General features: G+C 46.2%; 2 protein-coding genes across 2 annotated transcripts; both read right to left on the bottom strand.

Annotated features, from left to right (window-relative positions):
• Nucleotides 1–218: 218 nt before the first annotated feature.
• On the bottom strand, nt 219–2,106 carry LOC109781472 (uncharacterized). The gene is made up of 7 exons (XM_040395666.1): nt 2,071–2,106; nt 1,833–1,957; nt 1,615–1,716; nt 1,412–1,528; nt 1,235–1,285; nt 1,078–1,144; nt 219–916 (listed from the first exon to the last, which is right to left on the bottom strand). Exons 1-7 carry the CDS (start codon nt 2,104–2,106, stop codon nt 800–802), a joined length of 615 nt encoding a protein of 204 aa, XP_040251600.1. The 3' UTR covers nt 219–799.
• Nucleotides 1,773–7,587, bottom strand: LOC109781453 (uncharacterized). Its single transcript, XM_045231329.2, has 13 exons — nt 7,387–7,587; nt 7,195–7,317; nt 6,931–7,038; nt 6,765–6,845; nt 6,553–6,671; nt 6,340–6,441; nt 6,144–6,260; nt 3,886–3,939; nt 3,723–3,789; nt 3,530–3,583; nt 3,309–3,383; nt 2,666–2,698; nt 1,773–2,544 (listed from the first exon to the last, which is right to left on the bottom strand). Exons 1-13 carry the CDS (start codon nt 7,489–7,491, stop codon nt 2,440–2,442), a joined length of 1,143 nt encoding a protein of 380 aa, XP_045087264.1. The 5' UTR covers nt 7,492–7,587; the 3' UTR covers nt 1,773–2,439.
• Between the last annotated feature and the right edge of the window lie 7,894 nt (nt 7,588–15,481).

The following is a 15,481-nucleotide window of genomic DNA, read 5'->3' as shown; positions in this document are numbered from 1 at the left end:
CAATTAGTACTATGCAATGTCAATATTTGTATAAAAAGATGAAATGTACATATTTGCATACCTTAGCCCTGCTTCCTTGCTTTTCTCCATTACCCTGCATGCCAATCGAGGGAGTAACACAGAAAAATTAAAAGAGAGTATCTGAGAGCATGCCACGCACGCAAGATATGCTTCATATGTAACATGTTCATGCTTTAAGTGGTTGTGGTGTAGTAAGTTGCTTAAACAATTTATGATGTATGACTTTGTGCTTGATAAATATTATGTTAGCACCTTTTAATTATCGGTGCTCAATCAAGATGACACGACAGTACAATCCTTCCTATGCAGTAAAAATTCAATATATTTTGCTAAATCTTTCCAATATACATGCTTTAAGCTTCAACCATACATAATATGTTTCTTGCGGCCTCTTGATGCTCATTGCGTTTGTATTCTCTTTATTCTCCATTTTGAGCCAAACAAATTCACCCTTTGTCGAAAAAATTGTCTTTCTTGCGGAAAATGGGGATGCAACTAATGGGGACCCTGAATCAAAACACGTGGATGGGTTCCTGGCCTAATGGCAAGAGCGCGATCATGTCTCTCGGCTGACACGAGTTTGAATCATGTGGGCAATCACTTGATGAAGTTATGTTACCTGATCTCTGAGTGTGGGCACTCCATGATGGACAACATATTGTGCGTCAACAATGCCGAATTGCTCTTCAGGGTCCTGCCAGTTCAAAACCGAAAACAAACAACAAATAGTGAGCCATGTCAGGTGTGCACAGTTTTTCAAAGCGATTTTCTTCATAATTTAAGCGTTCTTCAGTGAATCCATGAAAATGCTGTGTGCATCTATGATCAAGTAACTACGTACATCGACACATCTCCAGAAGTTGAAGTCAAGACCCCATCCATGAACCAGATCATTCTACAAAATAAAATAAAAATAACTATAATAATAATACCTGGGCTAGACCTGTTGGTAATTTTTTTATAGAAGAAAACTCCATGAGCATCAAGCCCTTGAGCCGAGACTCGAACCTTGGTGGGCGCCAGCCCACTAAGCTACGCTCTGTTCTCAAAATTAACCTGGATCATATGCCACACGCACCTCCAAGCATCCCTGGAGAAGACTGGCGCCATCACCTCCATGAACCTGCCCATGCATACATGCTTCTTCATCTTAGCTTAAAATTCCTTACACATGACACAGGGCGAAGAACTTGTGTTGATGATGATCAATTACCCGCTGCACGGCCGCTGGTGCACATCGGGGCACTGCTTCCCCCCTGCAGTCCTGTGTCATTCAAGCATGCCTGATCAGCTAATCATCATATATAGTGCATCAAAACTTGCACCTAAAAGATTAATTGTCTGCATGGTCATTCCTGCATGCCTGCATAATCAGCAACTGCTTGCTTACTTGTGCATGTCGCCGGAGTTTCTCTTGACGGAGACGTCGTACGCCTTGTGCCCCTTGGTGGCGTCCAGCCCCGGCTGCGAGATCTCCAGCCCGTGCTTCTTCACGATGTCAATGTACCTGCAACCGCCCACAGTCGCTGAATGATCAAAATTCAGAAAGCAGCTACATGCGGAATGGATATGGATGATCGACGACGATCCTACGCTTCGGCGGTGAAGTTGTCGACGCCGAGGTCCTCGTCCCACAGGAACACATAGTCATACGGCGCCATGATGCTCGGGTGAAGGAACCTCTTGGCGAACCACCTTCGTCAATCATCATTCACACATTGCAGGTCAGAAATGTCTAAAGATTGCTGGGACTACAGACTGAAGAAAGAAAACGTCGGAGACAGAAGGACGGACAGGCACGGGGCTCTCACCATTTGGTCTGCTTCCTGGCGCTGAAGTGGACGGCCTCCTTGGACCACTGGAACTCCTCGTCCCACTCCATCGTGTGGCCATGGTAGTGGAACAGTGTTACAGTATATGTGAATTGCACTACTAGCTTTTTTCATCAGTTCAGACTTTTGGTTGCGTTGACTAGTGCATGATGGTATCAGAGCTAAGGTCTTGGGTTCAAGTCCTGACTTTCACAATTTATTAAAAATTGCTGATAACCTCACTTTGTGTCCACGTGGAGGCCTCTTGAGTCATACGTGAGTTTCGCGCGACGTCGCTCTCTTCCAGTTAACAAAAAGTATCACTTATCAGTGTGAATAATACAAAGTGTTTTTTTCGGGAATAATAAAACAAAGTGTTGCAAGTAAACGCTTCATGCCAATAAATTAAAAAGCAAATGTACAACAATGAATCCAATAATGGAAAATGAAAAAGTAAATAAAATGGCCTCATCTCAACCCCATCTTGGTCCGTTGGACAAAAAAGTAGTTCATTAACAAAACCAGTGGTGTTTTCTCAGTGTTTAGTCAACCATATTATCTGATTGTGCAGTATTGCTTTTGTAACTAAGTAAATACGAAAATTAATTTAGGGTTGGGATGATGATCTAGCAGTAGAGTTGGCCAGCTCCTTGTCGGCATTGTCAAGTCTTGAGTCAAAGGCGTGCCACTCCTCGTATTGCCGGTCTTTAATCTACGCATCAATCATAACAACAATTAATATTCTCATGAAATATATTGTGTTACCTTAATCAATTAGTACTATGTAATGTAAATATTTATATGGAAAAAATGAAATGTAAATATCTGCATACCTTAGCCCTGCTTCCTTGCTTTTCTCCGTTACCCTGCATGCAAATCGAGGGAGCAACATGGAAAATTTAAAAGAAGTATCTGAGAGCATGCCATGCACACAAGATATACTTCATATGTAACATGTTCATGCTTTAAGCGAATTACTCCTTTTACGTTGTAGTGTAGTAAGTTGCTTATACAACTTATGATGTATGACTTTGTGCTTGATAAATATTATGTCACCAGCTTTTAATTATTGGTGGTCAATCAAGATGACACGGTGGTTGATAAATATTATGTCACCAGCTTTTAATTATCGGTGGTCAGTCAAGATGACACGGCAGTACAATCATTCCTACGTAGTGAAAATTCAATATATTTTGCTAAATCTTTTCAAATAAACATGCTTTAAGCTCCAACCATACATAATATCTTTCTTGCGGCCTCTTGATGTTTATTGTGTTTGTATCCTCTTGATTCTTCATTTTAAGTCAAAATAATTCACCCTTTGTCGAAAAATAATATATTTCTTGCGTAAAAAGGGGATGCAACTGAATCAAAACACGTGGATGGGCTCCTAGCCTAGCGGCAAAAGCACGATGGTGTCTCTCCGCTGACACGAGTTTGAATCCTATGGGCAAGCACTCGGTGAAGTTACGTTACCTGATCTTTGAGTGTGGGGACTCCATGATGGACAACATATTGTGCATCCACGATGCCAAATTGCTCTTCAGGGTCCTGCCAATTCAAAACAGAGAACGAAAAAGAATAGTGAGCCATGGTAGGTGTGCACAATTTTTTGAAACGAATTTCTGGATAACTTGAGCGTTCTTCAGTGAATCTATCAGAATGTTGTATGTATCTATGGTCAAGTAATCACGTACATCGACACATCTCCAGAAGTTGTAGTCGAGACCCCATCCATGAACCAGATCATTCTGCAAAATAAAATTAAAAATGAATAAGTTCTTCATTTTACTTGTGTAATAAAATAAGATAATAATGTTATTTTAGTTCAAATAATAATCCAGAATTAATTATGAGCTACTGGCAGAATCAGCATGCTAGCTTAAGTACCTGGATCATATGCCACACGCATCTCCAAGCATCCCTGGAGAAGACCGGCGCCATCACCTCCACGAACCTGCCCATGCATACATGCTTCTTCATATAGTAACTTAAGATTTTCATACACATGACACAAGGTGAAGAACTTGTGTTGATGACGATCAACAATTACCCGCTGCACGGCCGCTTGTGTACGTCGGGGCACCACTTCCCCCCTGCATCCGTCCTGTGTCATTCATGCATGCCTGGTCAGTTCGGACGTGTATGGTAGCCTATATATATCTCAGTCAGTCCCGCGCGGAAAGAAAATGGCTCGTTTGGTTACCCACATTCACTGTTAGGCTTGAATAGCACCAACATTAAAGCTCCACTGGGCCTGCATCCAGAGGAACGCTCAAATCAGCCGTTTTTGTGGAGCCAGGCCCGAGCGGTGCAACCCTAGGCACGTGGGCGTGGGCGGTTGCACGCATGGCTGAGGTCCCGGGAAGTTGCGTTGTTTCCAGACGCGTCGTCATAAATTACCCTCACCTCCCTTCCTCGCCGATCTCTCCCCTCTTCCCCACTCACACCAGCGTAGGCGACCACCGGAGCGACAACAGGACGATCCAAGACGACGGCTACCACCGGAGCGACTGTGGACCTCCACCAGAGCGCATCGGTCATGGCGTTAAGTCCTCGCCCTCTGTGTAGATTTACCGCTTTCGACTCAGGCTAGATTAGATGTGAGCATGCGATTGGAGAGTTAGGGAGGGGAATGGACACATCGGTGGTGCCGGATTGGAATAAAACACTACCATCGTTCGATTCTGCGTCGACGGCTTCTAGGGATTATAGGTCATTTTTCGATTACATAGGGGGTGGGGATTGGGGTACAAACTTTCTTGTCTAACCGCAGTGACGCTAGAGTCGCGTCGAGCGGCGGAGGGGCATAGCCATCTTCTTTTCTTCCTCATCGTCTTCGTCAAGAACGATGTGTCTTGCACGGTCGCCTATCGCGAGCGCCCTGGCCACCATCTGCACCTCGTCGTTGTCGGCCTCCGGCGACGTGAACTTCCTATTGTAGTACATCGCGGCACGCTGGTCTTGAGTGCCTTGTACTGCCTGTACTTGGCCCATCTTGCCCTCTTTTCAGCGTCGCTGGAGTCTGCGTGATTCATGGCCCAGGGTAGGATGTCCACTAACATAGCGCCCTTGGCTGGGCCCGGAATCAGTGTCTTCATCTGGTGCGGCGTAGCCTTCTTCATCACAGTGTCGGCCTCCTTGTGCATGTCATTGATTCTGCTGAAGTTCGAGCACACTTCCCTGGTGTGCTCGAACTTCTTGCGATCACTGAAACAGAGGGGGTCAGAGTGCGGTGCTTGGTTACTAGGGTGGGTTAATATAGGAGCGTTATGCCTATATGAATGAATGCTGACCATTGAACTGCGTGTTGTTAATAATGCAGATGGACAAGGGCAAGGAGGTCGTGCCACCATTGGAGAAGGGCAAGGAGGCCGTGCCACCATTTGTGGAAGTGCCGGTGCAAGAATACCCAAGCGCCAAGCGAAGGAACTATGGGCACTACCATGAGGAGTCCGGACCAAGCCAGTTCTACAAGGTTATCCTTGGTCCGAAGCTGGAGAGTCTGCCAATGCCTCTAGAGTTCACCAAGCACTTCCCTATCGTCCTTGTAGAATTCAAGCTCAGGACGAACACCAGTTGCGCATGGAGGGTACGGTGATCAACGGCAGGGTCACCCTTGATGAGGGTTGGGCCACCTTCGCCGCTGTTTATCAGATCATGATCGGGTACATGCTGACGTTCAAGCTGCTGAACCCCGACACCATGAAGGTGATTGTTTTCAACAACGAGGGCTTGGAGGTGGTCACCAAGTGCAAGGAGTACGACAGCGCCTTCGCCGTGACCGCCTGAGCTTCTGTTGCCTGTTCCTTGTTGGTTGTTGGTTTAAGACTTGGGTTTCGTTTAAAACTTATCGTAATATGTTGGTTTAGAACTTGTGATGCGTGGTTAAGACTTGTGTTTGTGCCTAAGTTTGTTCTGTTGCTCTAATTTAGTTCTTAGTTTCCTCATGTGTGCCTCTGGTAACCTCACCACATCGAGGAGGAGGTTATCACACAATTGTCCTGGATGTAACCAAACAACCGGACTTGTGTTTCCTCTTAAACAAGTCAGCAACCAAACAACCGGCCTTTCATTTCGACACATGCATGCTAGAGGGGATGTAGGCAACCAATCAATATGCAGATGTTGATTTTTTGCCTGCATATGCTCAGTCAGACCCAACTGAGACAAGTATGCAAAGTGCCTAAAAACGATGCAGATAACCTAACACATCCTTAATCATCATAGATAATGCATAAAAAATGTATCAAGAAGATTAATTGTGTGCATGGTCATTCCTGCCTGCCTGCATAATCTGTGCTTGCTTACTTGTGCATCTCGCCGGAGTTTCTCTTGACGGAGACCTTGTACGCCGACTTCCCCTTGGTCGAGTCCAGCCCCGGCTGCGAGATCTCCAGCCCGTGCTTCTTCACGATGTCAATGTACCTGCAACATACCGTCCGCCATTAGATTACAGAGCTAGGTTCAGAAAGCAGCAGCACGAATGGATGGTGGATGATCCTACGCTTCGGCGTTGAAGTTCTCGACGCCGAGGTCCTCGTCCCACAGGAACACGTAGGCGTACGGCGCCACGACGCTCGGGTGGAGGAACCTCTTGGCGAACCACCTTCGTCAATCATCATTCACACATCCCAGGTCAGAATCTCTGAAGGTTGCATGCCACTGACATACTATTTGCATTGTTCTTTGGACTGACTGAAAAATAGAATGCTCTCACCATTTGGTCTGCTTCCTGGCGCTGACGTGGACGGCCTCCTTGGACCAGTGGAAGTCGTCGTCCCACTCCGTCGTGTGGCCGTCGTAGTGGAACAGCACCACGTCGAACTTGTCCGAGAACTGCGTTATGTAAAAGTCAAGTACTAGTACATTGCCCGGGACAGCATGATCAAAGTTCAGAAACCACTTGTTGGTTGGTTTCTTCTTAATTACCTTGTGAACGGTTGCATTGACATTGGCCCTCTCCTTGTGCCCTACCGCCATTGTGAGGAGGTACTTCCGAACCGGCGCGTCCTGCGCATCGCGAACCGAAACAAGTCATTCAGAGTAAGGCTGGGTGGAATGGCAGAGTTCCGGGTTCGGAGAAGGCGAGAAAGACCTGAGTCGGGGATCCCCACAGCCGGCGCAGGTGAAGGTCGGACTCCGAAACCACGATGCCCGGCGGTAACCTCCCTGCGCCTTCTGGTCTCCTTGCAACATTAACAATCTGCAGAAATGCAGGTCTGTTTAGATCATCTGAAAACATGTAGTGTAATTTCTTCATGCATCGATCCAGTGATCTGATCAGGAGACCATGTAGCTGGAAATCAAACTGGATCATCATTTCAAAAAGTTCAGAACTGTATGCAATATTGTAATGTACCCCTGAGGTGGCATTTGAGGTGCTACTGCTGTTCCTGAGTAATGGTGCCCAGAGTCTCCCGAGGAAGCTCTCACTGGAGCTGGAGTTGGTGCTGCCGCTCCAAGGCAGTACGCCACACTGAAGCTGCATGATGCCAAGTTAATTTGAAGCAAATATACCAAGATAAAAACATTTTTTTGTTTCTTATCATACATTGGGCGTCATCGATGCCGGGAAAGAGAAGCCGAGGACGAAGCCCAACGACACCATGGCTAACGCCGACAGAACCGGGACTAATCTCATCCTCACTGCATACATTATTCAGTCACCACGGAATATGAAGAAAGAACACCAATATATATGTAGTAACAAGACTCTGATTCTGCAAGGCAGACACTTACAAGATCGATATTGATGGATGACGGCCTCTGCTTGTGGTGCTGACAGGAAGGGCAGGAAGAAGAGAGGAATGTCTCTGCGATTTATGCCATGACATTATACGTACGATCTACTGCCCGACGACGACGACTCTGTAGCCAGCGCGTGTCTTTGATCCGAAGGAAGATGATGGAGTAGGGAGGAGGAAAAGATCGATGGTCTGCCTTAGACTCGCATCCAGAGCATATGCGCAGTTGACTTCCGGCAAAAGGTAATTACTAGTGGCTGTCGCGCGGAGGCACGGTGTCTCCGGCAGCCATTCAATTCCGGCAGCGCAACGATGGAGGTGCACGTGCCAAAACACGGCCGCGTTTTGACCCAACAACAAGCCAAAGAATCGCCGCCGCCGGATGCCTGCCCTCTCTCAGTCTCTCACTGCTGCATATATGTGGCCCTCAAACCAACCGACCACGTCTCCTTCTTCATCTCCGGTCGGTCCGCGCTGCCGGACTTATTTTTTCGATGTGGAGCTCGGCCACCGGTGCATAGGTCGTCGCCGTCGTGGACCTCGTGCGCCGCCGCGGGGATCGATCAAAGCTTTCGACCTACGCCTTCATGGTCAAACTCGATCAGGAGACGAAACCATCGCCCTCCCAAGCTCTCCCGGAACCGTACTTGTGTCCGAGCACAACGAGCTGGACGTCTCCCAATCCCAAGCTGATCTGATGCATATGCCAAAACGGCGCCTCCCCGGCCGACTTGACCCAACAAGCCAAAACATCGGCCGTACCGTCTTCCCCGCCTCCGGCGTGGCACCAAGCTGTCTGTCATCCGCGCCGTCGCTCCGATGCCCTGACCACGTCTACCTGCATGCATCCAGTCGACCAACACGGCAGCCGTCGATCCCGAACAAAGCAGCAGCCGCAGCCCACCCCACTGTCACATATTCCGAGCCAATGCACCGACTGAGAAATAGTACCCGATAAACGATTTCAGTTTTTTTTATCAAGTTTATAAGAACGTTTGAAAATAGCATGATTACTGCTTAGCTACCATGGGCCTGTTTTTTCTGAGAAATTGAGATATGTTTGATTGAGGTTGACTGAGATTAGTACCCTGTAAATGATTTCTGAAGCAAAAAAAAACTGATTTTGTTTGGTATCAGCTTTTCTTAGAAAACATGAGGTTGACTGAGATATACTCCCTCCGTTCCAAAATAGATGACCCAACTTTATACTAACTTTAGTATAAAGTTGAGTCATCTATTTTGGAACGGAGGGAGTAGTACCCTGTAAATGATTTCTGAAGCAAAAAAATGATTTTGCTTAGGTATCAGCTTTTCTTAGAAAACAACCTTTGCCCCCTCCATCAAAGGCACTTGGCCAAAAAGCTTTTCTTTGATTCAGTGATCGTGGGCAATTTGGCCAAGTGCTGGGCCGACCTGAGGGTGGCCCCCCATCATATCCAAGATGGACAAGGTGAATGGGACTGGTGGCGCTTTTTGTGATTTTGCTCGCCACGCTGCAACGACGATGTCTGGCCTTGGCTACAACTTGCACAGGTGAGCTTCTCTGCCCCCTCCCTCTCGTCTGGAACTTGAGCTTATCCTTGATTTTCTATTCTGAACCATGCATCAAACAACAAAATAGCAGTCTATCAAAACTTACTTCGAGTAAGAGTCCGTTCATGGTACCTTCAAGTTCAGGTTTTTACTTGATTGGTGGGGATTTGGGGGCGTATATTAAGTGGCATGGTGTGTGTATTTTGGTCTCCTAAGGTGTGAGCAATTTCTCCTCGCTGGAGTTAGTGTGGATTGCAGGCAAGGCATCCACATCGGTCGGATGCATCATGTTTGTGATGACATTAAAATCTGAAAGCCGGGAGTATTTAAAAAAAAAACTACCACAATTCGTGAAACCGTGCCTACAAACTACCATTTTATAAATTTGTGCAAAAAACTATCATTTTTTCATTAATCATTGACTAAAAACTACCATGTATGAAAAGTGCCCGATTCGACTCGTTTAAACTCGTTTCTGACTAGTTGGGCCCACACATAAGCGGGCTAAAAATGCAATTAGGTCCCTAGTTTTTTTAAAAGCAATACACTCTAAACCACGTCTATACACATCCTTATGTAGTTTATATTGAAATCCCTAGAAAAACTTATATTTAGAAACGGAGGGAGTAGTAGTTTAAATGTATCTATTCAAAGCTCAAGGTTAACTACAAGGTAGCCAAACTTCCAGGGGATACATGGTTAGTAGTTTAACTGTAACTTGCATACTTATTTCAGGAGTAAAAACACGTTTATGTAAATAGCTTATGTTCCAGCAAGATCGAACTAGCATATATAAGCACACACATTCCTGGCTCGGTAGCTATTTCATACCATAAATCATAATAGAGCACTGCTATAGGGACACACTAGTAGAAAAAGGGCCTTTAGTCCCGGTTCGTGTAAGAACCGGGACTAAAGGGGGAGGCTTTAGTAACGACCCTTTAGTCCCGGTTTCAAAACCGGGACTAAAGACCCTCCACGTGGCCGCTGCCTGGAGGTCCACCTTTAGTCCCGGTTGGTGAAATTTTATGATTTTTTTTTCTGAAATTTTTTTAATTTTTTTTTGATTTTCAAATTTCTGAATTATTTTAACCTCTAATCTCTAATCACCCCTCATCACTGCTCAATTAAACCTCTAATCTCTAATCACCCCTCATCATTCCAAATCATCTAACTTTCCGGACGGTCACCCATCCTCTCACTTATACCTGGCCATACCTCGGGCCGGGCCGGGCTTCGGGCCGGGCCTAGCTTCGGGCCGGGCCTAGCCAAGCCCGACGAAAAAAACCCAGGCCTGAGCCCGGCCCGGCCCGGTCATCGGGCCTGTTTCCTGGGCCCGAGCCCGGCCCGAACACGTAAAAGCCCGTCGGGCTTCGGGCCGGCCCGGCCCGACCTTCAGAGAAATGCAAAAATGACGGGCCCAGGCCCGGCCCGGCCTTCGGGCTCAAGATCTAGGCCCGAGCCCGGCCCGGGGGCAGCGTCGGGCCGGGCCGGCCGGCCGGGCTTCCCATGGCCAGGTATACTCTCACTACTCCAGCCTGAGCACACTTAACTTCCGGGTTCTATTCTCCCTCGTTTCTAGGTCTGCACTTGTTGTTTTCCTGACAATAGTAAGATGTCAATCCTATTAACCCTCAGGAATTTAGCTTGAGCATGAAGTCACACATTTCACTGTTTGAGTTTGAAACTATTGTTCTAAAAAACAATAATTATTTAGTAACACTAATATTTCTTGAATAAGTAGTTTGCGCATAGTTTGACCACAGTTTGACCAGATTTGACCAAAATTCAAAAAAACTAAAATAATTATTTAGTAACACTAATATTTCTTGAATAATTAGTTTGACCATTGTTTGACCACAGTTTGACCAGATTTGACCAAAATTCAAAAAAACTGAAATAATTATTTAGTAACACTAATATTCTTGAATAATTATTTAGTAACATTAATACTTCTTGAATAAGTAGTTTGACCAGATTAAACAAAAATTCAAAAAAACTGAAATTTGAGCATAACTTTTTTTCTTTTAGAATTTGAGGATTCTAAAAATTTGCAAACAGGCCGTAGGCTGTCAAAATCGGATGCGGATTTTCGTGCTGAACATTGTGATATATTATACGTTTTTTTCTGACATCGTATGCAAAAGTTATAGCCCTTTTACATTTTCCCTACACTTTTTGCAAAACATGTCCAAATTTAAGTTTTTAAATTTTCCTAACTAGTACATGTTGCAACATAACTACATCTGGAAGGATTTTAATTTTTGAAGTTTTGATCATTTTCTTTTGCTTTTTACAAAACTAAAAAGGCGATCCACAGGGGGGTGCAGAGTTTGAAGATGGGACCTTTAGTACCGGTTCGTGCCATGAACCGGTAATAATGCCTCAAACCCCATTAGTACCGGTTGGTGGCTCGAACCGGGACTAAAGGTCTAACCTTTAGTACCGGTTGGTGCCACAAACCTGTACTAATGGGCATCGCACCCTTTAGTCCCGGTTCGTGGCACCAACCGGGACTAAAGGTCCCATTTGAACCGGGACTAATGCATGTACGATGCCCTAGCCGCTCGAACCGGGACTAATGCTCACATTAGTCCCGGTTCGTAATGCAACCGGGATTAATGCTCTTTTCTGGCCGAACCAAAGCCCTGTTTTCTACTAGTGACAGCAACCTTTTGCCCGATCTCGCACGATGGGTGGAATATTGAAATCACCCATTAGATTGCATCATTTTGCTAATCCCCGTCATTCAAATTAGGCATCGTGTCTGAATCATCCGTGGACGATCATTTGCAAAGCACTTTCAATCATAATATAGGAAGCATTTTGCTTGGCAAGGGAAGTTGGAGGGACCAGTCCGACAGGCTAACAAAATGACTGAACGAACAAGAACTTGGCTATCCTACGGCCATATCTTAACCAAGTTACTGAAAGTTCAGTGTGATACGCCACAGAGAAAATATGTTTGGGTAACCAACTTAGAACTGACGCTTAACAAGATTATACCAAAGCGAAGACTCTCATATATTCATAGCAAACATAGGACAAGACTCTCATAGCAAACATAAGTGAAGATAACAAGACTCTCATATCAGAGTAGGATAACACTCCGAATAAGAAGAAGCACCAAAAGATGAAATTAAACTCCCATGCTTCACTGCCTTGCCAGGGATTAATTCAGACTTCGGCTTTTTAAACACCTCCTCCCTCACCAGCTCTTTGGTCGTCCACAACACCAGCCAGTGCTAAACGAAGCAAAGAATGCCAATCAGTAGTGTACTCAGTAAAATTTCTTGGCACCGCTTAAGCGATCTTGTTAAGGCAAACTTAGCATGTGTTGGTGAACTGAACACATCAAACAATTGTACACATGGGAATCATATATGAAGTGTCAAGGTAAACATACCTGGTATGGTGTTGAAGCTCGTGTAGAGAAAGATGTGCTCAACTAAATCCCAACCATATATGTACTTCTTACTCGAAAGCTTCTTAAACTTCAGGGACTTGCCATCAAATGTGAAGACACCAAGATCAGTGACGATAATGCTCACGTCAGTGCCCTCCAAAGATCCAGCCAACACTGGCGGATGTGAGCTCATCGGATGGCCAATGGGGCGAAGCATATTGAGGTCAATTGCTCTGCTATAGAGCCAACAATACTCACCATCAATGCTCCACCTCGAGTACACGACGCATAAGCCGTGCTGGTCCTGGTGGACGACCCCCAGCCTACCGCCGGGCCCCGAAATAAGGAGAGGGTTGTGCTCAACCAGCTTTTCTGGCAGATCATAACTGACAGGCGATGCCGACTCAAGTCATACCGGAGAATGCCCAAACCATGATCAAGGAGGAAGTAGAGTTGTTTTCCGATAAGGAGACTAGGCCTTCCCATGAAGCAGTTGTCCGATACAAATCCTATGTGAATACAGGCCGGAAAAGTGCACTTCTGGGTGTATGATGAGTACACAGACGCCCGCAGGAGAGAATGTTCGTCATCATCCACACATCCCTCGTCCTCGATACAAGCCACAGAAAAACGGGCCCGATTTGCAGGCTGCATGGTCGCAGCCGTCCACGGAGCAGAGCACCGCGGCTGTGCAGAAGTAGTCAGACTCTCGCAGTTCGGTCCGCCTCCCGGACACGGGATCCCAGACGACAGCTTCATCACGCTGTTCCGAGCATCCAAGAAGAACGTGGCCATGGCGTCAGTCGAGCACGAAAGTGCTTTCCCGTTTGGGAATGGGACTGCGGGGGCAGAACTATTTTGTGGGGACGAAGCGCTCGGGGTCGCCGGCCACCCAGCTCTGCAGGAAGCCCAGGACCGGAGCTGTTCCATGCAAGGCGAGGTAGCGGCTTCGGAACGCGTTGCCGGAGAGGAGGCGGCACCAAGGTTTGCAGGCGAGGGAGGCGCGGATGAGGATCTCCGGCTCCTCCGGCGGAATGCTGAGCAGGATCTTTTCCACGAGCTCCTCCACCATGCTCCGTACTAGTGGACGGTGCGGATCCGGATTTTCGTGCTGAACATTTTGATATATTATACGTTTTCATTCTGACATCGTATGCAAAAGTTATAGTCGTTTTACATTTTCCCTACACTTTTTGCAAAACATGTCCAAATTTAAGTTTTTAAATTTTCCTAACTAGTACATGTAGTAACAAAACTACATCTGGAAGGATTTTAATTTTTGAAGTTTTTATCATTTTCTTTTGCTTTTTACAAAACTGAAAAGGCGATCCAAGGGGGGGTGTAGAGTTTGAAAATGGGACCTTTAGTACCGGTTCGTGCCATGAACCGGTACTAATGCCTCAAACCCCATTAGTACCGGTTGGTGGCTCGAACCGGGACTAAAGGTCTAACCTTTAGTACCGGTTGGTGCCACGAACCGGTACTAATGGGCATCGCACCCTTTAGTCCCGGTTCGTGGCACCAACCGGGACTAAAGGTCCCATTTGAACCGGGACTAATGCATGTACGGTGCCCTAGCCGCTCGAACCGGGACTAGAGCTCACATTAGTCCCGGTTCGTAATGCAACCGGGATTAACGCTCTTTTCTGGCCGAACCAAAGCCCTATTTTCTACTAGTGACAACAACCTTTTGCCCGATCTCGCACGATGGGTGGAATACTGAAATCACCCATTAGATTGCATCATTTGCTAATCCCCGTCATTCAAATTAGGCATCGTGTCTGGATGATCCATGGACGATCGTTTGCAGAGATCTTTCAATCATAATATAGGAAGCATTTTGCTTGGCAAGGGAAGTTGGAGGGACCAGTCCGACAAGCTAACAAAATGACTGAAGGAACAAGAACTTGGCTATCCTACGGCCATATCTTAACCAAGTTACTGAAAGTTCAGTATGATACGCCACAGAGAAAATATGTCTGGGTAACCAACTTAGAACTGACGCTTAACAAGATTATACCAAAGCGAAGACTCTCATATATTCATAGCAAACATAGGACAAGACTCTCATAGCAAACATAAGTGAAGATAACAAGACTCTCATATCAGAGTAGGATAACACTCCGAATAAGAAGAAGCACCAAAAGATGAAATTAAACTCCCATGCTTCACTGCCTTGCCAGGGATTAATTCAGACTTCGGCATGATAAACACCTCCTCCCTCACCAGCTCTTTGGTCGTCCACAACAGCAGCCAGTGCTAAACGAAGCAAAGAGTGCCAATCAGTAGTGTACTCAGTAAAATTTCTTGGCACCGCTTAAGCGATTTTGTTAAGGCAAACTTAGCATGTGTTGGTGAACTAAACACATCAAACAATCGTACACATGGGAATCATATATGAAGTGTCAAGGTAAACATACCTGGTATGGTGTTGAAGCTCGTGTAGAGAAAGATGTGCTCAGCTAAATCCCAACCATATATGTACTTCTTACTCGAAAGCTTCTTAAACTTCAGGGACTTGCGATCAAATGTGAAGACACCAAGATCTGTGACGACAATGCTCACGTCGGTGCCCTCCAAAGATCCGAACACTGGCGGATGTGAACTCATCGGATGGCCAATGGGGCGAAGCATATTGAGGTCAATTGCTCTCCTATAGAGCCAACGATACTCACCATCAATGCTCCACCTGGAGTACACGACGCATAAGCCGTGCTGGTCCTGGTGGACGACCCCCAGCCTACCGCCGGGCCCCGAAATAAGGAGAGGGTTGTGCTCAACCAGCTTTTCTGGCAGATCATAACTGACAGGCGATGCCGACTCAAGTCATACCGGAGAATGCCCAAAACATGATCAAGGAGGAAGTAGAGTTGTTTTCCAATGAGGAGACTAGGCCTTCCCATGAAGCAGTTGTCCGATACAAATCCTATGTGAATACAGGCCGGAGAAGTCCACTTCTGGGT

The sequence above is a fragment of the Aegilops tauschii genome, chromosome 7 (genome assembly GCF_002575655.3).
Source record: "Aegilops tauschii subsp. strangulata cultivar AL8/78 chromosome 7, Aet v6.0, whole genome shotgun sequence".
Lineage (NCBI taxonomy): Eukaryota > Viridiplantae > Streptophyta > Magnoliopsida > Poales > Poaceae > Aegilops > Aegilops tauschii.
The sequence above is the reverse complement of the archived record's forward strand: the minus strand, read 5'-3'. Positions and strand labels throughout refer to the sequence as shown.

Excerpts from the sequence above, each read along its gene's own strand:
- LOC109781472 (XM_040395666.1), bottom strand. The coding sequence starts at position 2,106 with ATGACTCAAGAGGCCTCCACGTGGACACAAAGTGAG. Across the intron at positions 1,717-1,832 it reads GCCAGGAAGCAGACCAAATG|GTGGTTCGCCAAGAGGTTCC; the intron begins GTGAGAGCCCCG and ends TGATTGACGAAG. Across the intron at positions 1,145-1,234 it reads CACCAGCGGCCGTGCAGCGG|GTTCATGGAGGTGATGGCGC; the intron begins GTAATTGATCAT and ends ATGCATGGGCAG.
- LOC109781453 (XM_045231329.2), bottom strand. The coding sequence starts at position 7,491 with ATGTATGCAGTGAGGATGAGATTAGTCCCGGTTCTGTCGGCGTTAGCC. Across the intron at positions 6,442-6,552 it reads GCCAGGAAGCAGACCAAATG|GTGGTTCGCCAAGAGGTTCC; the intron begins GTGAGAGCATTC and ends TGATTGACGAAG. Across the intron at positions 3,584-3,722 it reads GCGTGTGGCATATGATCCAG|AATGATCTGGTTCATGGATG; the intron begins GTACTTAAGCTA and ends TTTATTTTGCAG.